At 39.0% G+C, this 24,756-nt stretch overlaps 1 protein-coding gene and 1 non-coding gene across 2 annotated transcripts; both read left to right on the forward strand.

Moving 5' to 3' along the window:
• The first annotated feature begins 7,302 nt into the window (after positions 1 to 7,302).
• On the forward strand, positions 7,303 to 12,543 carry LOC104430288. The gene is made up of 12 exons (XR_005550537.1): positions 7,303 to 7,539; positions 7,631 to 7,946; positions 8,059 to 8,088; positions 8,778 to 8,928; positions 9,016 to 9,137; positions 9,755 to 9,829; positions 10,337 to 10,563; positions 10,667 to 10,711; positions 11,397 to 11,441; positions 11,587 to 11,616; positions 11,793 to 11,912; positions 12,020 to 12,543. It is a non-coding gene; the product is annotated as a magnesium transporter MRS2-I (transcript).
• A 7,720-nt stretch (positions 12,544 to 20,263) lies between these two features.
• Positions 20,264 to 20,975, forward strand: LOC108959234 (14 kDa proline-rich protein DC2.15). Its single transcript, XM_018872698.2, has one exon. It carries the CDS (start codon positions 20,350 to 20,352, stop codon positions 20,713 to 20,715), a length of 366 nt encoding a protein of 121 aa, XP_018728243.2. The 5' UTR covers positions 20,264 to 20,349; the 3' UTR covers positions 20,716 to 20,975.
• The last annotated feature ends 3,781 nt before the right edge of the window (positions 20,976 to 24,756 follow it).

Raw genomic sequence — 24,756 nt, forward strand, 5'->3', positions numbered from 1 at the left:
TGGAGGCAATGTTAGAGTAATCCGGAAAATAAAATTGATTGGACATCACAACATAAATCAAATTTGGGAAAATTGAAAGAGAGTAAATGTGCCGCACATGTACCAATTTAGGTTTTTTATGATTGAAAAAATTAATTTAGAGTAAATTTGTCATAAATATAGTGGCTTGGGGTAAATTTGTCATAATTATACTAGTTTGGGGTAAATTTGTCATAAATATATTAGCTTGGGGTAAATTTGTCATAAATATACAAGTTTGAGGTTTTTAATGGTATTAAACTTATTAATTTTCACATGACTTGTCACGTCAGCAAGGTTAATGGCAAAATCAAACGGAAGCTAACGGAGGGTAGATCTGTCACATATGTACTAGTTTGGGGTTTTTTGTGGTAAAAAAAAATAATTTTTGGTAAATTTATTACAGATGTACCAGTTTGAAGTTTTTTAGGATATTAATCATTTTTTTCTTTTGGGTCAAATATCTGAGCCTATTCTGGCTTTCGGACTTGGAGTGCTACAAAAATAATGGGAGCGACGCGCCAGTCGGAAGTGTAGGAATCAAGTGCTACGCAGGACAAATTTCTATACCTTGGAAGCTACATCTTGATTCCACTAGGGACAAAGTGCTATACGGTAGAAGCCAACTGTCACGCTCGTTTCGGACAAATGCTACTAGGTGATAGCAACCTCTTCAACTCATTTGAGGCAAAGTGTTATATCATGGGAGCCACCTTTTAAACCTATGAGGAATGACTTCTAAAATCCCCCCTGCCCGATATGGGCGTGGGCATTGAGCTGTCAACGATGGAAGATCTTTTTAAGGATGGAATACAACAATAGGAGTTTTGCCCAATTTAGTGGTAATTTGGAATGTTAGTTTTCGTATTTTTGAACTTCTTAAACAAGTTTCATGATAAATGTAACTTATTTGTTTAGGATCGATACTTCATCAGCAATTTTTAAAAATCGACACATTGCTGATTTTGGGAAGGATACAGAGCATAATTTCGAGGGCGACTTATTTTCAGTGGGGTAGAATGTACTATCTCGAAATTTAATGTTGAAGAAAATAATTAGGATTCAATGTGTAGCTACTTACTGTGTACTAAGGAAATAAGTGTTCATATCTCTATAAAATTTCAGAAGTGGAAGATAATAATAATATAATATAAAGGCTCTTCCGGTCGTGTTTACAAGAGGATTTTGTAAATTGTTATTCAAGCCAATCAATTTGATGAAAGTACCAAATTGTAACTTTTTCATCACCACTCTCTTTTTCTTTTCTTGAACACGTTGTTCATTCTCATGGGTTTAAAATTTACCTCCGATAGAACTTTAGAAAAGCAATTGTTTGGTTTTGATCCAAGTCTTTCTTGTTATTTTTCTAATCAAAGTGATTAGATATGTAGCCATGATGTGCAAGGAGGGAAGAAATCAGGATGTCCGTGGAGTTCCATCTAGTCCCACACTAGCTAGCCAGAAAAAAAAAAAAGGTTAATGATAAGATTCGGGCTTAATTTGCGGAGCTGTAAAAGGTTAATTATTAAATCCAAGACTAGGGCGGGACTAGAAATTCACTAATTATTTGCCAACGTATTCAAGCAAAATTATTGGTTCAATTTACAGATCGAAGCAGATGATGCTGTATGCACCCAAAGATTGGGAACAAGGAAATAAACGTGTATAGAAGATGGAATCCATATTGATATCATATTATAGTAAAAGGTAACTCAAATATTTATTTAAAAAATACTGATTCTTTTTTTCAAAGTGCGCAATGTATATGTTGCTTATTTTACCATATTCATTTTGCATAATCCTTTAAGATGCTCAATTTCTCAATAATTCGATTGGATGGCTACTTACCTCGAAGGGTTAATTAAGCTCGTTTCCATGCTGTATAACAATCCTAGTCTACAATGAACTTTTGTTTACATGTTGGTCATGTCTTTAATACATTTAAATTGTTTCTTTATATTAATGATGCACTAACAAGATGCCACTTTTGCCTTCTGAAATATCCGGAAAGAGAAGAAACAAATCATTCAGAGCTCATTGTTAAAAAGAAGTCAAAAACCAATAGCAATATACGAAAGTCAATGTTTCATCAGAACAAAAATGATAATTGTAAACCTACCTCATCAATTGTTGATCCAGTTTATGAAACACTTATTATTCGATGAACACCCCTCTCCCCTTGAAGACAACCATATGCATAATCAAATTCAAATTCAACCGTTGCAGAAGTGATTCCACCATTCGTTGCCCGACGCTTCTCTACAATCCTCCCTCAATAAGCTTGCTTCTCAGCCCATTTTTGGTACATTCTCAGTAGTTTTTCAGCCCATAACTGGATTAACAAATGCATGAGAGACAGAGAGATTGGAACCAGCAGAGGCATAAGCCCAAAAGATTCTCTTTTTGTTTTTGTTTTTTGGGTCAACAAAACTGAGTGAACTTCATTGAATTAGCTAATGGAAAAGGAATATATCCCCATTATAGATGAATATTACAGTCTGCTATTTTCCAGGATTTCATCTGTCATATGCAAATAGATTGGCAACTTATCATTCCTTGTCCTAGTTCATACTGATGTCAAAATGAAGTATCCTCATAACAGAAGTATCCTCATAGTGGAAAATAATATCTAACCCACTATCCATACTGATCAAATTCTCACTTTTCTTTTTTCTCATTATTCTTTTGATAGCCACCACATTATCACTCAACGTTTACTTCTGAGTTGGAATTCAAGGGAGGGACATGCAAAATACCTCGCGCAGGAAGAAGGATACTAGACAATAAATTAAATATCCGCTAAACCTTGGAGAAATCCCACAACTGATTTTCAAGACATCTAAGTCATCAAGCAAAGAGATTCGTAGATAAAAAGTGTTGACACATAAATTTTGGCGATTTATTTAAGTGTTTATTAATTGCAGCGGAGAATTATGGATTAATTTCTAATCCCTTAACAAAAAAAAAAATTTCGTTAAAATTGCATCATATATAGACATTAGGAGCATTTGCGTCACTAGTTTTAAAATTTATCAAAGAAATTTTACAAAAAAATTTAAATAAAAAAAATTGAAATTTAAAGAAAAAAGAAAAAGGAAAAAGAAAAAATCATTGAAAGGTATAAGAAAATCGAATGAGGCCGAGTAAAGGGCTTTTCTTCGTCCGTGGGCTCATTGACCTATCTCTTTTCCTTTTCTTTCTTTTGCACTTGGGCCGACCCATCTCCTTTTATTTCAGCCCAGCCCATGCGTGTGTCTTCTTCCTCCCCTCACGCCAACTACACTCCTGCAAAACAAGAAAAAAGGGAAACGAACAAACAAGGGGCGAGGCAGAGGATCACGAGGTCAGACGATCGCGAAGGCAGAGGACGGCGTGATCCCAGGGTCGGATATCAAGCGGCTAGCTGGTGGTGGCAGAAACCGCCAGAAGCCATGCGCGTCTGTCGTTGGCCGAGCTTAAATGGAAGAGAACAAAGAGAGGATGAAGGGGTTCTCGACTGGTTTTTTTTTGGTGGAGAGAGAACAAAGAGCACCAGAGAGCGAGCTTGAGAGAGAGACGATCAGGGAGAGAGCGTTTCGCGGTCGCCCGAAGTACGCCCGTTGCTTGTCATCCGAACCAGGAGAACAGGAAAAATAGAAGGGGGTTCTCGGCTGGTTCTGGGGTTCAAGCCAAGGATAGAGGGGTGGAGAGAGCTCGAAAATGGGAAAACCGGAGAGAGGGAGAGAAACCAAGGGGAGAGGAGGCGCCGTCGACGCTGCCCAACGCCGTCCCTGCGCCGAGCCGTATCGTCCCGGTCATCCCTCGACGCCGTCGCCGCACCGGATCTCCGCCGAGTCGCTGTCGCCCACCACCATCTGCTTCAATGTAGTCCCGACGCTGAGCCAGTCGAGAGAGGAAAAAGAAGAGAGGAGGCCAGAGAGAGAAGGAGTCCGAGCGAGGAAGCGACTAAGGGAGAGGAAGAGAGCTTCAGCCGTCGCCTCAACTGCGCGCGAGCCCCGCCTGACGACCCCTCGGCCAACGTCCTCAAATTGGATCCGGTACGTCCTCCTTGCGCCCTGTTTTCACCCGGTTCCGTGCATCCCGGGCCGGAGTTTACGTTCGACTGGTTTGCGTGAACTCCGGCCCTGTCCACTCCCTCTTTGGTTGCTGTATGTTTTATTGTTTGTTGGTGAGAGTCTCGGTTTAGGTTCGGGTCCTAGTTGAGCTAGAAACCGCGTGATTCGGGAGCGCCCTCCACCTGTTTGATAGAATGCCACAACGAGATCCAGTCTCCTCGGTTTTGTCTTTGACTGAAATCGAGTTGTCCGGGCGTGTCGCGCTCTTTTGTGATATTCCGGTGGTGTTGGGTGACCTTGGGCATCGGTCGTGTGGTCGTTCGCTACGTTCCCATCGTCGTTGTTGCTTGTTCGGTGTTTGGCCGAGGAGGGTATGCTCGGCCGATGATGGTGACGATCTCCGGCCAACTAGTGGCCGACGGAAGTTCGGCGGTGGAAGGGTCGCCGGTTGTTCCGGGCTGCGTTGTTGTTTGGCTGAGTCTCGATGAGGCCATGTTTTGGGAAGAGAAGCTTCGGGCGTGCAGTGGGCAAACACGAAGGTGGAGAAGACCAGGAAAGAAGACGATCTAAAAAAAATAGCTTAAAAGAAAAACAAGAAATAAAAGAAATAAAAGAGTAATGAAAAGAAATGAAAACAAAAAAACAAAAAAAAATAGAAAGGTGGAAAAGACGTGGGGAGGCAGACGTTCGGTGAAGGCGGCGTGGATGAAGAGGATAGTGCAGGGAAAAGACAAAACATAGAAGAAGCCAAAAAAAGAAAGAAAAATTAAAAACAAAAAAAAATTAATTAATTAAAAATCTTATTTTCTTTTTCAACCCGATAGGGTCGAATCTGGTTTTGGGTCGGGTCAATGGCCGGATCGGATCTACCCGATTCGAACTCTTTATCCGAATATAATAATATTAAATATTAAAAATATATTAAAAATTTCAAGAATTCAAAAATTTTCAAAAAAATAAAAAATTTAGAAAAAATAATAAAAATTCAAAAAAATTTCCGAAAATTAAAAAACTCAGAAAAATTAAAAAAATTCGACCATTTAAAAAAAAAAATTAAAAAAAGTAAAAAAATTAAAAAAATTAAAAAAATAAAAAATTGAAAAATTGTTTGTTTCAAAAATTCTTCACTTTTTTTTTATCCAGATTTCGTTCTTTGGAAAATTCGACTGGCGAAAATTATTTTTTTTGGAAAATTCGAATAGAAAAATCTAAAAAAAAAAAAATTAAATTTCCTCGAAAAGGTTGAAATTAATCTTTAGAGTAATTTTTCCTAAAAATAGGAAACTTTTCATTTTGGAATTGTGTTTAAGTTTGATTAAGCCTTTAGAGCTTTACTTTAAGGTTTCAAATGTCCTTGGGAACAAATGCCTTTGAATGCATAATATTGATATGTTGATTTGGTCTTCTCTTTAATTTAGTTAGGATTAGTATTTATCTTTTCTTTGGTGTTAAATTTTTGCTCTTTCATGCAATTTATTTAATCGCTTTCCTTAGTTGCTAATTGTTGTTTTAATGATTGTGCATCCGTATGATCACCTCATATATTAGTTGATATGTTTAAAATCAATTCAAACTGACTGACAAAAATCCTTTTTTTTTTCTCTAAAATGAACAAGATTATGTATCAAAATGGCACTAATTGGTTAATTAGTGTAATCAAGTCCTCAATCCTAGATTTTCTGGTTGCGTAGGAAGTGTGGCATACTCCCGTGTCTCACTTAGCTTCTAGTCGAAGGCTAGTAGCGACTCCTTATTGCAAAATTCCTAAAAATACGTCATGCGGGTATAGGCTTGGGAGAGCCCGCACCTAATTGTGGGCCTTAAACCCATCTTTTAAGCAATACCCCTAAATCTATTCTTTCCGAGGATAAGTTGTGACAAGAAGTTACCGAAATGGTGATGCGCACAAGCATACATATATACTAACAAGATTCCACTAATAATGTCCCACCCTTATATGTACATATATATGCAATTTTTTCATTCTCAAGTTATTTGAAACTCCTATATTTTAGCGTAAGTATTATAAAGAAGTAGGAACCAGAGACAGTGCAGCCATTCTACATCAATGTATATTACAGCGGAAGAGTGTGATATAAACATCATCTCTTTGCACATGCATAATTATTCTAGAAATGAAGTTAGATTATCAAACCTCACGGTAATTGCCATTGGATTCAGCTTTGATGACCATCGACGCTCCATCCACATCACATGGTCCCTTAAGAAGCTTTAACATCTCATAACGGTCAAAAAACTTACTCATATCCAAAGAAGAAGCGTATGCCTACTCGGAAAGAGCATAATTAATAGCATCCATCTCCACTAGTTGAGTTATCAGCTTTGCTTCTTCCGCCTGCAAATTTCAATAGATAAAAGTCAACTAAAGCCTAGCAACTGCATTTCCTTTAATTGATACAATTAAACTAGATATGACAGTCATTGGCACATTAAGAATAAAGTTAATCTCGGAAGAAGAGTCGAGACAAGTATATGCACATGCTTTCAGGCTTCGGCATAGATAATGGGCAACTAATGACCTAACAATTGCCCAACTTAATCCACACCTACTGGGTGGAAAAGCTTATTCTATGAGATGGATATGGCATTCCACACCACCTTGTAAGTTAAATCTCTCAGGGCATCGACTGCTCTAGCGATGTCTGCCAACTTCACAAGAACATCATAGGATTTAGCAAGATCATCCCAAAGGTCATAATCTCGAATCAGTCCATCAAGCTTAATCCATTTAGCTTCTTCAATTTGCAATGCAGTAGGAGCCATTTTCTCAATGCGTTGAACTGCATCTTCGATCTTCCTTTTTAGTGAAAACAACCCTGAAGAAAAAAGAAATGCAAATTTTACATAAAAGCTGAACTACAAAGATTTTTACCCCACCAACATCCCAGAAACACTTTTGCTTACATTTCTCAGAACTCATGTCAAATTGTACAAGATCGATTTTTCTAAAACTTGAGACGGTGAGGAAACCAGCTAAGATAGAAATGGAAGGAAGAAACTAAATTCCATTGAACTTTTGTACAAACTAGAACTTCAGCTTAAGCCAATTTATTGCGATAGCAATAAGAGTACATCATGCATAATGAAATTACACTTTTTACTTCAATACACAAATGTAGAACAAATCAGCAAAAATTATAGCCACGGAAACTGAAATTTCCTTTTCCATTTAGGGCTGAAATTTCCAGCAACTTGCTTTTCAGTCTTATTAGACAAGCCCCTCGTTCGACACGGTCCCACCCAAACCACAAAACGGCCCGCTCGCACGGTGCCTAAAATGGGCCGACGGCCCATAGAGCCACGTGCGGGAGCGCCTGCCGCGACTCCCGGCGCAGAAGATCGACGATCCGGCACGCTTCGATTCGCTTCGATTTCGCTCTGCAAAAGCCTCGCGAAGAATCTCCAAAGCGAATCCGCAAATTCGCTTCCCCCGCTTCCGCTCGAGGTACGCCGATCTAGCGATCGTCGACGTGAAATTGTTAGCCGTCGATTGAATTGAGGAATCGTCTCACGCGGGAATCCTTTTCGTGCCGTAGGCGTGCCGTGTTGTTCGGGGGGCCGTTTCGGCGACGGACGGAGTGCTGGGGATGGTTGGAGATGGCTCGAGAAGGGAGCGTGGTGCCGGCGGACCCGCAGCAGCAGCAGCAGCAGGCGGCGAAGAAGAAGGGCCAGCCGTCGCGGAGCTGGATCCTCCTCGACGCGGCGGGGCAGGGGACGGTGCTCGACGTCGACAAGTACGCGATCATGCACCGCGTGCAGATCCACGCGCGGGACCTCCGCATCCTCGACCCGCTCTTGTCCTACCCCTCCACCATCCTCGGCCGTGAGAGGGCCATCGTTCTCAATTTGGAGGTCTCTCTCTCTCTCTTTTCTCTCCTTTCTTCTTGAAGTGCCTTCAATTGTTGGTGCTGACTTTCGTTTTTTTTTTCGCTGTTGCATTTGTGGGTGTTTGAACTTTTTGCAGCATATCAAGGCAATCATCACTGCCGAAGAGGTTAGTGCGTAGCGGCTTGTGTCTTTCTTAGCGGTTAATGTCTGTTTATTGAGCAGAGCGGTACTTGCGTGATGTCTGGAAGCCCCGTGTATCGTCACTTACGTTTTTGAAGAACTTACTTTGGTTTAGCGTGGGATGTTTTCCTGTTTCTTTGACTAATTCAGTTGAGATTTTCCTTCTTGCATTTGATGAAGTATGTTTTTTTTTTTCTATTATCATTATTTTTTTATTGCAATGAGTTCTAGTACCATTGACAGGAATTCTTAGGTTGCTAAATGTTTAGTCGCCGGGCCTTAATTAGCTGAGCACTGATTTTCTCCCTGGTTCAGCATAACTTGTCTTTCAGTTGCAAGCTCTAATGGTAACTGCCCAACACAGTGAAAGCCTTCAATTCTGAAATTATCATATGCCTTTTCCTTTTATTTATAGCCAATTACGACTGAACACAGCTTTCTCGTTATCCTCAAGTCCTTAGATATTTCCTCTTTCCTGTTAAGCTACGCAGACCTTTTGCATGATATTACAACCTTTCTTATGAAATACTTAAATGGTTGTGCAAGAATGGAATTTGATGTATTCTAGTGGGAAATTACTTTATCCCTTATGTAAGAACTAAGTTAGTTCCGGATCTGTTTATTTTCATGTTTTACATCGTAAGTAGTGATGGCACTTGCACTGTTGGCTTGTAGGTGTTGCTTCGAGACCCATCAGATATAAATGTTATACCAGTTGTTGAGGAGCTCCAACGGCGATTAGCTGTAAATGCCATATGCCAGGGTCAAGATGATGCAGAAGAGTATTCTCATGTACAGAATGATGTTGAAGCTGGGGAAGATGATGGTATGGGGTGTGTTTGAGTTGGCTCTTTCAAATTGGATTTGTTTTAAGCGGGCCATCTTTTGATAGTTGTAATATGATGCAATGCAGAGTCTCCATTTGAATTTCGCGCCTTGGAGGTAGCTTTGGAAGCAATTTGTAGCTTTCTTGCAGCACGTACTACTGAATTGGAGACTGCTGCTTATCCTGCTTTAGATGAGCTCACCTCAAAAGTAAGTAGATACTCTTTCTTATCTCACTGGGAAATAAATAAACCAAAAATAAAAATGCTCTGTTAAGGTTCTTTAATTGTTTTTGTTGCTTCTCCTTCTAAAGGAGCGATATGCAGCTGAATACTGTCATTTGCAGTTATTAGTGTAACTAATACTATTGTTTGTGTGGAAATAGGTTTTGTTTTACTGGTTGAAATGTTCTTGCAGTGTAGCTTTCATTTGTCGAATTCCAGGCATATCTACTTCCCTCTAAGGATTTTATGCCTGAGTGATTGGTGAACTCTTGAAGACTGGTCCATTTGGTTTTGCATGCTTGATGTGATGTTATGCATGATCAGCTGAATTTTGTTAGTTGTTGTTTCTCCTAGAGATTTGTTGTTGTACTTGTGTTGATTGATCGAGATGATGCAATTTTTTTTATTTATTTTTTTATTTTTTATGGGGCTTTTGCCTCTTTTGCTTAACGCTGATTTTTGTACTAATCGAGCCATTACTCTTTATGCTTGGAATTCTACAACAATGTCTCAATGCTGGCTGGTCGATCATGCTTCTCTGCTCAATCTCAGTTTGAAATGTTTCTCTTAAATTTGCATGTCTGCTGTCTGTGGTCTTTGTAGATTAGCAGCCGTAACTTGGATAGGGTTCGTAAATTGAAGAGTGCGATGACAAGGCTAACAGCAAGGGTGCAAAAGGTATTGTGAGTCACTTTTTGCCCTGCAAAATTATATAACTTCTGGGTCATTGCTGAAATCGAAATGGTTTACCTTGCCATTATCTATCATGTTTTCGACTGAGTATGATATCTTCGCGAGTAACATAAATTTTGAGTTGTCCTTGTCTTCCTTAATTCTATGTACTCATGCAACTTTAAGGGCTTGGTCTAGACTGACTGACAATCCTATGCATGATAAAATGTCTGTATCTTCAAATTGAGTATTTAGATGAGCTTGTATGAAAAGTTAGTACTTGATTAATATATAAATAATCGAGATAGATTTTATTGTCTTCATCAAATGGTGTCTGACTGAACACTGCACTCTCTCTCTCGCTCTATTTAGAGGAATATCGTTGAACAGAACCTATTGTTGATATTCTCAATCATTATGGACTTTTTTGTCACTATACACAGGTGTCTTCCTCAGCGTTCCTTTGACATGTAGGAGGGTAACATCTGGAAAGGTATTTGTGGTACATTGCAGGTAAGGGATGAGCTGGAGCAACTACTAGATGATGATGATGATATGGCTGACTTGTATTTGTCAAGAAAACAAGTTGGTGCATCTTCCCTATAAGTGGTTCAGGAGCCCAAAATTGGTTTCCTGCTTCCCCTACCATTGGCTCAAAAATATCTCGAGCCAGTAGGGCGAGTGTGGCAACAGTTCGTGGAGATGAAGATGATGTTGAGGAGTTGGAAATGTTACTTGAGGTTTTGAGCTATTTCCTGTTGATATTATTATGGATGGTTTTTTTAAGTTATGTTGTTTCTTGAATAGGCATCGATGTCTCTTTTTTTTTTCTTTTCTTTTCAGGCTTACTTTATGCAAATTGATGGCACATTGAACAAGCTGACAACAGTAAGTACTTGCATTACATAGGGAATTATCTGCATGATCCTTTAGTTGCTGTAGAATTCGCCTGCATTTATCTGTTGTAAAATCTTGGGTAGAGTGCGTCCATTGATACTTTAGATAGGTAATGGATTTCAGTGATGCTTGTGCTGGAGACAATTGTCATTTTTGTTGGCATCATTGTGATACATGATTATATTAGGAATGTGATTGAGGGACTCTCTTGTTAGTATTTACACTCTCGTGAGTTGGGATGGCTAAATGAAATTTGTCTAATTACTATATTTGAGCTTATGAATCCATTTAAAAATTTCTCTTTGCCAAGGAGAGACTATAGGTTTTCTACATCAGTACAGGGCCAATAATTAACAGTTGTCATGGTGTTGGGAGAATGAAATTTGTGATGTGTTGTTGTAATTAAAGTCAAAATATCCTGTACTAAATAAAAATCAATCTCTCCATAATGATTTGCTTTTCAGTTTACCAGGGTAGCAGATAAATTATGGATGTTTTGATTTTGAACTGATTAATTCGTTATGTGCTCTAGTCAAATAGTTATTCAGATTTTCATTTTGCTTGCTCAAGATTGTTTGTGATGCATGACTAAAATGATTGTACTTTTGAGAGTTTGATTTTCTGTGTAATGTCCATTTTTCGAAAAATTTGATTTGCCTAAGTTGCTCATGTGCAGCTTCGGGAATATATCGATGACACTGAGGACTACATTAACATCCAGGTAACTTGATTGGTTAAGTTAGTTGTATAGCATGTTTCTATAAAGAGAATCAAGTAGATAAAAAGGGGAAAAGCAAAAGTTTTGCATGGAGTCAAGTCAATGTTTTGTTTTTCCTAAAATTCTAAAGTACTTTTTCTTTCCTCAGCTTGATAATCACCGGAATCAGCTGATTCAGGTGCTTCTCTCTCTCTCTCTCTCTCTCTCTCTCTGTTGTTGTGTGCATTCATGTTCTCAATTGTTTCTTTTTTAAATGTACCCAAGTAGTTCGCCTCTTCATTTAGTTGCTAATGTCCGGAGTCATTGAATGGATTTATTCAATGTTCTTTGACTCCTCTCTGTCTATGATTGCAGCTAGAGCTCTTCCTGAGTTCAGGAACTGTTTGTTTGTCCATCTATTCTTTGGTTGCTGCCATTTTCGGCATGAACATACCTTATGATTGGAACGAGAACCATGGCTACATGTTCAAATGGGTAGGCCTGAACCTTCAATTAATAACTTCATCGTCTCATCTCCTTCTTGACTTCTCTTTTCGATTTTACTTTTCCTTAAAAAAGAAAACTGTACCTAATGCCGGCAGGTCGTGATCGTGACTGGAACTGCTTGCGCATTCTTATTCATCCTTGTAATTGCATATGCTCGTCATAAGGGATTGGTTGGATCTTGACTTTGCATCTCTCAAGCTGGCCTTTGGGACGACTAAAGGGCAGGGCCATGAGGATGGAGTTTGTTTTGATTCGGATAGCCGAAAACTGTAATACTGGTGTGGCTGAGGTTGTTGGTGCGCCCTCTCATTTCCCATTTGAATCGACAAACCATGCAAGGAAAAATACCTCAGGACAGTATTCATTAGCGGCAATCGTGGATAAAGCTTATAGGGAACCATTTTTCTCTTATTTACAAAAAATTTCCTGATTTCACACAGGATAATTGGGTATACCACAGATCTTGTTACACACGATACTTGTAACTAACCTTCAAATAATTGGTATTTACATAGTACGCAATTCTTGGTAGATTCCTATGGTGTTCTCTTTTGGAGGTGAATTTGCATAACATGTAGGACCATCTTGCTCAATCTATTCAAAGCCCTTACGTTATAAATGCTGCATGTATTTGATGGGACTGATTATGATTGGATTCTTCTCTTATTTATGTGGATGACATGATCATCGTGGGACATGATTGTCGCAGGAGTTAATACGGTTTGATATTGCATATCTCATGAATGGCTCAATGGACAATTCGAAATAAAAGATTTTGGAGCTTGAGTTGCTTGGAGATTTGGTGGTCTTTTGTGATGGAAGTTTATCATCTCGGGCCGAATATGGTGGTGATCTTTTTCTTGAAAACCTACTAAACTTCTAGATAAAAGGAGCTTGATCCTTTGATCCTTCTCAATTTGAAATTTATTGGAGCTTTACATAGGTGAAGAATAGAATCTGCAACTTAAATGGGGCTTTGAGTTTCAGCCCTAAATGGAAAAGGAAATTTCAGTTTCCGTGGCTATAATTGTTGCTGATTTGTTCTACATTTGTGTATTGAAGTGAAAGTGTAATTTCATTATGCATGATGTACTCTTATTGCTATCACAATAAATTGGCTTAAACTGAAGTTCTAGTTTGTACAAAAGTTCAATGGAATTTAGTTTCTTCCTTCCGTGTCTATCTTAGTCAGTTTTCCTCACAGCCTTAGGTTTTAGAAAAATCGATTTGTCGAACAATTTGTTCGATTTTTTTTGTTCTTTTTTTATTTGCTAAGTTTTGTCATAGACCTTTCTTGCTAGAAATTCTCGTGAAACTATTAGGTTAGCATTGCAAAAACTTTGGTTCTACCGATTACAAGTTGTCTCCTCTTCCAGTATAAATGATTCGGCATGATGAGCAATAAATAAGTGTACTATGGTTTGCAAACAAAACAAGTAGTAATTGATTGGGTTTGAACCAGTATATTCCCCTTTAATAATTTCATGTATCCATCATCCGATAATACGTATTGTGAATGGTTATGATCATGTCATTTGTCTATAATATCACGGAAGTGGACATGCAAATTTTCGCCATTTCAGCAATGAATTCTCCTTAGAATTTCTGTTTTGATGGGTTTTCTGTTCTTCAAATTTCAAAAGGGAGGTCAGCTAGTCGCGTAAAGGTTTAGATGCTAGCAAAGGCATTGTTTTGGGGGACAAACCATTTCCTAATTCTTTAAGGCCTCATTTAACTATTTGAGGCTCAGTTCAGTTTTGAACCCAACAGCAGAGGTTTTTATGGGCCTATAGCCTGTACAAAAGTTGATTTGTCTATGAAGCCTGGCCTTTGTCCGATATACCCAAATCCCACCACAGAGCTTCCGAAAGAAAAATGAGCATTCGGCCTATACACACTTATCGTAACAATTACGTTACCTTCTTTAGAAAAAAATGGAACTAGTTTTAACGTGGTGATTGTCTTGGATTGACGAAAGCATTTGAAGTACGGTAAAAATTACATCAAAATGGCATGATCCACAATTTTATCATATTTTATGTTGGGAGCACACATTATAAAGTCGATATCTTCATTTAGAGAGATCATTAATAAGAAGCCTGTTAACATATTTAGTTGGACACATTTTAACTTAACAATACAAGCTAGAGTTATGGATTAGCTACTATGTATTACACCACACTAATTCTCCAATCTGAAGCTTTTTTAATATAACTCACCTGTGCATCTCAACATTTTTAGACGATGAGCACACCTAAAGTACATGATTTAAGGTTCATTTGACTTTTTGGAAGATCATTGAACCATAATTAACTAGAAAAATATCTCTCAAATCCATATATTTGGCTCAAGTATGACATACCATGAAAAAGAAATAAGAATTTATTGCTTATGATGGAGAAAGTCAATCACGGCAAGATAAATAGTGACGAGTCATTATCTACCTACACATTATGTGCACGACGTTTGTATACCAAAAAGGTCAAATTAAATGCTTGAAGATTTTGTCTACTTTGAAAATGAGCTCAAGTTTTTATAATTACATGAATGATATACCTTATCAAAAAGGACAGGAAGATTGAAATTGAAATTTAAAAACATTTTGGAGGAATTATGTTTTAAATGTTTTTCCATTATAGTTTCTCCCTTTCGTTGGATATTGTGCAATTATGATTCAGTTAGTAAAATAGATGGATTTTTTCATGAAATCTATGAGTAAGCATTTTAGGATTCAACTTATTCTTGGCTTATTACCTAAGACAAAAAGATGTGATTGACTTAATTATTCAGTTCACACCGTGTTGATTTAAAAAATTAAAAAAATAAAAAAGAATATAAAAGGATGAATTCTCTTCACAAAGCTACTGGTTCGTGGACCTCGAGTTTCATCATAGAAATCTTTTGGACCCACCAAATATTCATGCATTCACAATAGTTTTGGATTATAAAAATCCGTCCATATTATCCGCAACTTTTAAGGTTTTTTTTGTCGTCTTCGCTGTTCTATTCCCGCCACGTCCCGATTTCTTGCAACTTGCGATCCATGGATTGCCGTCACCAAGCGGAAAACCTATATTTTGTGAAGCAAAATAGGGCTCAAGCTTTAGAACCTATATCATATGATAATAACGTAACAACAAAAACAAGTATCTTTACATTACGTGTTGCAATGGACACCACAAAAACCAGATCATTAGGCCAAGATTGAGTTCATGAGATCCTGATCAGAATGCGTTGACATATGCTTCAAGAGAATTATTTTAAAGGCGTGAATCAAAACCATTGAAATTATTGACAGTTACAGGCGGTAACACCAAACATATCTTGCTAAAGATGACCCATATAGATAGGTTTTATCATGGTAGCATGAATCCATGGAAGTGAGGTCATCCATAATTTTGAAGGTGAACTTACATTTTTGTTGACTAATAAAAATAAAAAAGATTTCTTCTAGGCGTCATAATAGTTATACACCTAAATATTCCTTTCGAAGGCGCAGTTATGATAATTCTTTAATAACTTTTGAGTCCTTAGCACAGCACAACAGTGTTCTGATGAATGCAAAAATTTAATTTACAACTTGCAATATTGAATTTATTGATTGTCATGATCTACTCATCGAGTTGGCAAGGTATAATGTAGTATGATTGTACTATGGTGTCTTTTTATCCACCACAGCTGGACATGATAGATGATACAGACATGCATTTTCTTCCACTTGCACAAATGAAATCACTGCAGTAATCGAGATCCTAAACAGAAGAATTATTCCCACCACTAATCAAAGCAACGATACCGCCCAAAACGCAGAATTAGACCATGAAATTTGGTGCGTAATACACAAGTTAAGAAAAGACATAAGTGCTCTTGGGTCAGGCATATTGGAAGTCAGTTGGGAGCTTCTCGCCTTAAGTGTTTATGAGGAGGCTCAGTGAAATGGCAATGTTCAAATTGATCACGAGGACGTTCGCTTCAAACGCTGGTTTGAGATCAAGAAGGCCTTCGAGTGCTGAGCAGCATGGAGTGTCCGGTGGTGACCTGATCACTGCATTAACTGGTCCGTTGAAAAACGTCGCGCAAACCCCCAATTTGAGCACTTCTCTTCGGAGATGGGGTCGGTTTTTGATAACCACAACTGTTACAGCCACTCGCTAGAGCAAAGAAGAGGAGGTTGATGGAGAGGAACAAGGCAAAAGATGGTGAGGTGTTCTTGGATTGAGCCATCTGTTTTCCTCACTGAAACATGCACAATGGCCTGTATTAGGGTTAGGACTGATGACAAAAAGGATGAAAAAGGCTGCTTATAGTTAAAAGTGATTTTGCATGGAGAGTTTCTTGAGCTTGAGGATGAGATTGAGGCATTAGAGTTTTGGATCTCATGTGGGTGGTCAGGAATTCTTTTGCTGCCAAAGAGAGGAAGAGATTCTTCATCACGCATTAATTTGGAAAAAAAATTGTCATATTTGTATCATATTTTCATATACAAGAGTGGCCAATCAACATGTTTAGACATTCCCGTGAGTTCTCCAGAAAGGCTTGGAGTTTAGATCATTCCGTTGCATGCGTACGTGGGAGATGCATGAGATAGCATAGCTGGCACTTCCGGTTTTTCCACATATTTTAGTTTCTCTAATTATTCCATCTTTCACCTGGCCTTCTCGTGCTGAACATCTAGGCTGAACATCTAGTCTTTAGGGAATATTATTGAAACAGAGATTGCATTAGCTTATAGTTATGGATAAAGATAGATTGGTGATTACCTGTTTATAACTTGTTGCCTAATGCCAAGAAAATAGGTGATCGATATGTATAAGTAATATTTATATTTGCTTACTGATTTCAGCTATTAAGTTAAACAATGACGATTACGACTCGACTTTTTAGTCGAGTCAACCACAATTCACCGTCCATTAGTCAAATCTACAATATTATACCCAATTATCTTTTTAACAACCAATGGTATTTGAAATTTTGGCTCGACTCAGCCTCTCAAATGCATGCATAACCCGAAACTTACCTTAAATAGGAGACATCGTGATTTGAATAAAAGAACTGTTACGTATATGAGTCTTATTAACGAGTGCCTCCAAAACACTAACTAATCATAATTGTTTTCATCCCAATACACGGATTACACAAAACAAGGAAAAGACAATGCGTTGAAATGGACAAATTTTCTTCTATCAAGGTATTCTACAAGTGTCCATGGGGCACTAATTCATGATAAATACGCTGGCTTCCATTAGATAATTAACAATTCGGCGTGGCAAATCTGTGTGGAAATCTCACCAGAACAATATTATGAGCTCAGGCAAAAATGACTACGGTCGTCCAATGAGCTCGTGAAACGACTTTGGTCAAGATGACACCATGAGCTCGTGAGCTTCATCCCCGGCGTGTTGCTTATTGTTAGCAACAGCCTCACCTTTATCGACTCCTGGACCACCCTGAGCGGCGGTGTTGTCGAAGGCCTGGACTGCGAAGAAAGCAGAGTCCGAGAGCGCGAGCAAGAGGAAGATGAGGGCGGCGGCGCAGTGAGGGAGTATAAGAGAGCACGTAGGATGACCGCCATTGTCAAATTCAGCAACAAATTGGGAATTAATTTCAAAATGTGATTGAAAGTGAAATTAGGGCTAGGGTTTGTGGAAAGAAGCTAGGGCTTGGTGAGAAGATCAATTTAAGCTAATTTGGGACTAAATATCTGGTGTAAACATCCTCGTTGGGTTGTATTTTTAAGAGCTCAATTTTTCAGTGAGCCACACATCTAGGATTAGTTAATATGACAATAATGCTAAGTTGGTTCTCCCGGTGAAAATTTTGATACTTTTAGTATATTTTTTCCGGTCAAATGCTTAAATGCACTCATCCAAATCTCTTGGGGGATATGCACGATAAGTTTATAAAACATGTTCTAATGGTCAGGAGTCTTTAAGGTCAAAGCCTATTTCTTGTGCATAAAACAGGGAGTTTCTACTGATTGATGCAACTTCTGCAAATGCAGAGTATATGGCAAGTGCGAGTCTTTGACATGTTAACCTTCTATTTCGTTGATACATTTGGATGAAAGAGAACTAGGTCTTCAAAGGATTCTAAAATAAAACAACAGGTGCTGGGAATTGAGCATGTATTCACCGATCTTTTTACAGTGCACATTGGTTCATGAAAAGTTATGACACTAATACGAGAATGGATATTAGTTGGATATACGATGTGAGACACACCGAAGGCCATCTTTTTCTATTTAATTTCCCATTTTTCTATTTTCAACTCTATCAATTCCTTTGAGATGTTTGACAAGTTTTCCATAGGAAAAATTTGATTTACAGATATAAAGATAGAAACTATAATCTTCCGTTTCACGTTACTTCAATCAAGGTTGGAATACGTTACTTCAATCAAGGTTGGAAATAAATCTCGTATACGTTCTTAATGTAAACGCACGTTAATCCATCACGGAGGCCTTCAAATTCGGCTAGCCCCTAGCCCACTACACGTCAAGACAAGTGCCAATACAGAGACCCCCTGAGATGAAAAATGTGCTGAGGGGAGTCGTAAGAGCCAGCTCGAATCATCCAGAGGAACTTCTTTAATCACTAACATTTAAAAATAAGGGAAAAAGCCACAAAAAAATCCTGAATTTTACCTAAAGTGACACATTTTCTCCAAACTTTTTTTTTTGTGACATGAAAAACCCCAAACTTTTCAAACCGTGACACATTTACCTCATCAAGGGCATTTTTATCTATTTATTTTGTTTTTTCCTTTTTCTTTTTTTTTTTTTTTTTTTTTCTTCTTCCCTCCGCCCGACCATGGCGGAGTCGGCGGAGGAAGCCGGCGTCGCGAGGCACCCTCGCTAGATCGGATGAGCATCGTCCTTGCCAGACGTAGGTGAGGGCTGCCCTTGCTGGCATCGAGCGAGGACGGCCCTCGCTAGATCTGGCGAGGGCAAGGACACCCTCGCTCGATGCAGATCTGGCGAGGGCGGGACACCCTCGCCCGACGTAGGTGAGGGCGGCCCTCACCGGCGTCGGGTGAGGACGGTCCTCGCTAGATATGGCGAGGGTAGGGACACCCTCGCCCAACGCAAGCGAGGGCAGCCCTCGCCGGCGACGGGCGAGGACGGCCCTGGACACCGCTCGCGGCGAGGGCGGCCCTCGCCCGACGCGTCGAGGGGACGCCCTTGCCCGACGCTGGCGAGGGCACCCTGCCCAACGCCCGACGCGGTGAGGGTGACCCTCGCCGACGTCGGCTTCCCTTCGCCGGCCAGCTAGCGGAGGGAAGGGAGAAGGAAAAAAATGGAAAAAAATGGAAAAAAAATGGAAAAAAATGAATAGACCAAAATGCCCTATAATTTTGGGGTAAATGTGTCACATAACAAAAGTTTGGGGTTTTTTGTGTCACAAAAAATTTGGGGTAAATGTGTCACGGTTGGCAAAGTTAAGGGTTTTTCATGACTTTTTCCCTAAAAATAATTAATCCTTATCACCAAATCAACATCAAACTCTTTGACTAAAACGCTCACGCAATACTTCTCGATTCCACACGGTGTGAATCGCAGAAGGTTAAAGTTGGTTGGGACAAGATCTCTTTGATGCGTCCTAATCTCTGGCGCGATGTGGATCAGGTTATGGAGGTTCATTAGACTAACCATGTGAGGGTTAATTTGTTCTTTGAGCACTTGTGACACTTGCATCCACCAAGAACAAGCCAATATAGAACAACATTATTAAACGGTTAACACTTGCTGCAAGGGACAAGTTTGTGCCAAAGTATTATGTGCATTTTGCATTTTATTCTGCGTACCATGGGCCATGGCCAACAAACAATGCCATACTTTTTGCGGGCAGAAAAAAAAAGGATAAATTTTGAGCTTTTTGGGTACATTGATTTCATTTCATTGCCAAAATTTAATTACGACTTGAGTTCAATTAGTCTTTTGAAATTGTAGGGGATATGAGAAATCCATAAATAATATTCAAGTTTATATATCAACATCCGTTTCATTAAATAGTAGAATGATGCGTGATAAGCATTAAACAGACGAATTAATTTATTGATTTTTTAACCGATAGAATCCTTCTCTTACCATATCATGCATTGAATAGGAAAAACCTACCCCATTTTAAAGTTTTGGATGCATTTCATTAGTCAGATCAAGGCCTGAAGCCAAGTCAAAAGCAGATCAAGAAGCCAATCAATCAATCAAACGCTAGAGAGAAAAAAGGACGCCAATTTGCCACTTTCCACGAGATTAGAAGTAAGAACCATCCAAAATTGTCACCAGAGGAATTGCTTGTTGCGCCAGCTAAAAACAGTAAGGCCTCCGAAACCCTATAAAAGACCACTTCCCCCTAAACTCTCTCTGCAGCCCAAAACACTCACATTTTACAAAGACGAGCCTAGGGTTTCGTGACGTTCTTATACTATGGCTTCCAAGAACTACCCATCACTCGCTCTCGTTCTCTCTCTCAACATCATCTTCGCCTCGTTGGCCACTGCATGGACACCGAATCCGACCCCAACCGCTGCTGCTTCTTGCCCCGAAAACGCCCTCAAACTAGGCGTCTGCCTCGACTTATTGGGTAGCTTGCTCAATGTCACCGTCGGCACGCCTCCGAAAGAGCCATGCTGCTCTCTCATCGGTGGCCTCGCAGACCTGGAAGCCGCGGCGTGCCTATGCATTGTCATCGACGCTGATGTTTTGGGCCTTCAAATTGATGTTCCGCTCTCTCTCAGCTTGCTCCTCGATGCTTGTTCCAAGAAGGTCCCTCCTGGTTTCCAATGTGCTTAAGCGTGAGAGGTCTTAATTAATCTGAGTTTGAAGTCCCTCTGATTATGTACGTGAGGTGTGATTATCAGATGATGTCGTGAAACTGTGGGTTCGTATTCTCTTTTTTCTTTCTTTTACGTGATGAGTGTGATGAGTGGTGCGTGTTAAAAGGAATAAATGCCTACAGTGCTCGTTTAGCTTTACGTTTATGGGGGTTATGAAGTGAATAATGATCTTTGTTACAAGATGCTTAGTAAGTCATGTATTTCATGTAATGAAAATAAGAAAGTTGTCAAAGTTGTTTCAATCGAAATGAATACTTTTTCTTAGAGAACACACTACTTTTCCCCTTTCCTGAGTGAGATACCATGCATTTTGGGGGGCGGAAAAAGGTTTCCAATCTCAAGCGTGTCTACAAAATTTCTCATTTACGATAAACTAGTGATTGATGTTAAGTGGGCATACAATACATGCACACCTTATGAATCCATGGTTTTAAAGTTGGTAGAAGAATACATGATTTAAATTTGTATAATCTATTTGCATGCCGAAACTAGATTACTGTATATGCATGTATCTAATAAATTGTCTTGTAAAGATCTCGGGTTCCTTCACATCACCGGCCAACACCAGTAGGGGTGATCGGTTCTCGATTCGGTCCGGTTCCACCTTGGAACCGGGAACCAGACCGGGAGCACCGGTTCACAAAATTGCAAACCGTGGATCGGACTGTTTGGTCCTAGGACCGAGAACTGGACCAAACCATCGGTTCCAGTCCGATCCGGTTAGGTCCAACAAAATTGGCTCTACTTTTTTGTACTAAAGAGTGACCGCGCTTCGGATCGATCAATCAAATTTGGTTTTGTTGAGCGATTCAACACAACTAATCACACATATTTCCATGTGTAAAATATTCAAACTTCACTTGTGTGAAACACTTAACTTAAACAGTGAAGGCCATGAACAATTTGGCTAAAGGTTGTGCTTGGCTTAGATTTTATAGACAATCTTTCTTATGCTCTTTGAATGTTTAGTCGACATGGGACTCTTGGAGGCTTGAAGTGCCTTGCGGGTCTCTTGGAGCCTTAGTCCCACATCAATTAGAAGATGAAATTAACAAGGAGATATTTTTTTTTTCTATAAATAAAAAAGTAACAAAAATGATTTTAATGGTCTCTTGGCCACATAAGAGGTTGCTACCTCAAATTGCAATTTTGGTTGCAATAAGTTATCATGTTTATATATTTTATTAATTTTATGTATATAAATTATATATAAAAAAATTTTGTTCGGTCCGGTTGGTCTGGTTCGGTCCGGTTCCCACCTTGGAACTGGGAACCGGACCGACTAGCCACTGGTTCCAAGATTAGGAACTGGGAACCGAACTGCGAATCGTGGGAACCGCCCAAAAGGGATCGGTTTGGTCCGGTCCGGCCGATTCCTGGTTCGGACGGTTCCTATTGCACACCCCTACAACACCATAAGTTCGCAGCCAAGGAATAGGTGAATATCATACATGCATGATCTCGGTGAAGGCAAATTTGTTGATAACTCGATGTGGAGAGATTTGCATACACTTCATCACACGTGTGCATTCGAGGTCTCTCATGATCACGAGTTTAACAGATGTCATGATTCATAATTGGACCTCAAATCCATCAAAATGGGTTTATGTTGTTCTTGTCTCATTTCTCACGTAAAACAGTCAATCCAATAGAGTGCATAGATAAAAATCAGACCTCATACGTAAATACATTTTCAGTCTATATATTAGTAGGCAGTATGCAAAGTAACAACTGCAACATGGTGGGATTCTCTCAGTTGAGAAATGCGCTTATGAAAATAATTAGATAGTTTTATCTTTCGACTCTACAAGCCGCCTGACCTGCCCCTGCCACTTTAACCGTTTCCACGGTCGTTGCTCTTGATTCCCAGCCCCTACCAATCTGTCAACTCGCTCGAATCTCTGTCTCCTCTGCTTTATTACTCTTTTACACAAACACACACACACACACACACACACACACACTCTCTCTCTCATAAAGTCGTCGAGGACTGACATTGTGGTACGAAGCCACGACGACTTGATGATTTTGCTGCAACAACGATGGCGACTACAACATGACCATGGCAGCTGTAGACAGGTTAATTAGGATGGTTACGGTTAAGGCTTTCAATGGGGGTTTTTCGGATGATTGTGGAACTTAGATTATGGTAAGGATGCTTCGGAAAGAATAAGGATGATCTTGTAAATAAATCTCGAGTAATAACGGATAGGTATAATTTTGTGTGTAAAAATTTAAAGTTAGATTGCAAACTTGTGACCGTAGAAATATAGTAGGCAAAGTTATAAATACTGATAAAAATTTATATATTTTTCTTTATTTTTCTAGTGCTGGGTCCACATTCACTAATATATTGCATATGTGAAGTAGAAAAAAATTGGGTTGAGCTACTAAACTTTATAGTACAAGGTCATCTTATCCTATGGTTCCGTTTACTTACGCATTGACAATTGACATAGCACTTGAATTCCCAATATACTTATGAATCCACTTATGAATAATGTAGGGGATCTGAAGATTTGTATATTAAACGGATCTATTAGATGATGTGAGAGATTTTTATTGGGTGTTTTAATGGGCCAACTAACTTAAACAACGACCAAAAAAAAAACCTCAAACAACGACTTATCATTTGCCACTTTATTTATTGAAGGTCTCAATACCTCTAGTATTACTTGTGAACTCATGATTGCTCATGGTTGACACATTTCTGTAAGTGGTCATCCATTCTTTTCGAAAATCGTTACACAAATTTAAATAAATCGTTGGATAAGGTGGGACCTATCTGATTCAGTAATTCCCGCTCCTCTTATTCTCCGAACCTGGAATATGCTGAATCTGGTCCCATCTAACCACCATATTTGCTTCCCGTGAACCATTTTTGGGCGCATTCCAACTTTCTATTAGCGAGCACATACAATTCTCATAGGAAACAAACAAAGTGCAAGACATAATAATAGTATTTTTCAATATGTACGAAAGGAGTTATATTTTGCCACGGGACCACGGTCAGATTGTCCTCGAGAGCCATGTGCTGTCATTGATAAATTATAATTTCGTTCACAAGTCCTTATTTTTGTGAGAAAATTGTCCAAAAAGTTATAAACTTATTACACTTTAACCAATTCAGTTATAAGTCTTTCAGATACGTCAATTGAGTCGTAAACATATTTACATTTTGCTAAGTAAGTCCATCCGATCAATTTTAGCTGGAAATTCTTGACGTAGATGTTATCATTGCCATGTAAAAGAGCTGTCATTGACATAGACAATTTCTTATAATTTTTTAAAAATTGAATTCTTTTATTCTTTTTCTTTATTTTTTTCATTTTTTTTTCTACCAAGTTCAGTGAGGATTGCCAACCGACCCTTGCCGACCATAGGAGAGGGCCAACAACCCTCGTCGACCATCGGGCGAGGGTCACAAAGCCCTCATTGATTGTGGGTGAGGTTCCCCGCCTACATAAAAAAAATTATGTCAGCATCAGCCGGTGGCCATGCCACATTGGATTGTCACTGTCCATTTCAGTGATTTCTAGCTAAAATTGGCTAGATGGATTCAATTTGCAAAACATGAAAATAGTTAAAACTCAATTGAAAAAACTAAAAGATTTATGATTGAATTGGTTATAGTGCAATGGGTTTATGATTTTTTGAATAATTTTCCCTATTTCCACGTATGGATTATAAGCATCTCATCACCTTATGATGTACATATTATAAGTGAAAAAAGAAAAAATCATTACGTCGCCCGTTAATTTATTTTATATCGTCATGTAGATAATATCGACGTTCCTCCACATGTTTTCACAAAAAACTCTAAATGCAAATGCTAGGCTCAGTGAAATGGGGATGTTCAAATCGATCACGAGGACGTTCGCTTCAAACGCTGGTTTGAGATCAAGAAGGCCTTCGAGTGCTGAGCAGAATGGAGTGTCCAGTGGTGACCTGATCACTGCATTGACTGGTCCGTTTAGCAACTTAGCGCAAACGCCCA

This window comes from Eucalyptus grandis, chromosome 4, assembly GCF_016545825.1.
Source record: "Eucalyptus grandis isolate ANBG69807.140 chromosome 4, ASM1654582v1, whole genome shotgun sequence".
Classification (NCBI taxonomy): domain Eukaryota; kingdom Viridiplantae; phylum Streptophyta; class Magnoliopsida; order Myrtales; family Myrtaceae; genus Eucalyptus; species Eucalyptus grandis.

What these genes read in the sequence shown, in the direction of transcription:
- LOC108959234 (XM_018872698.2), top strand. Translation starts at nt 20,350, where the DNA reads ATGGCTTCCAAGAACTACCCATCACTCGCTCTCGTTCTCTCTCTCAAC.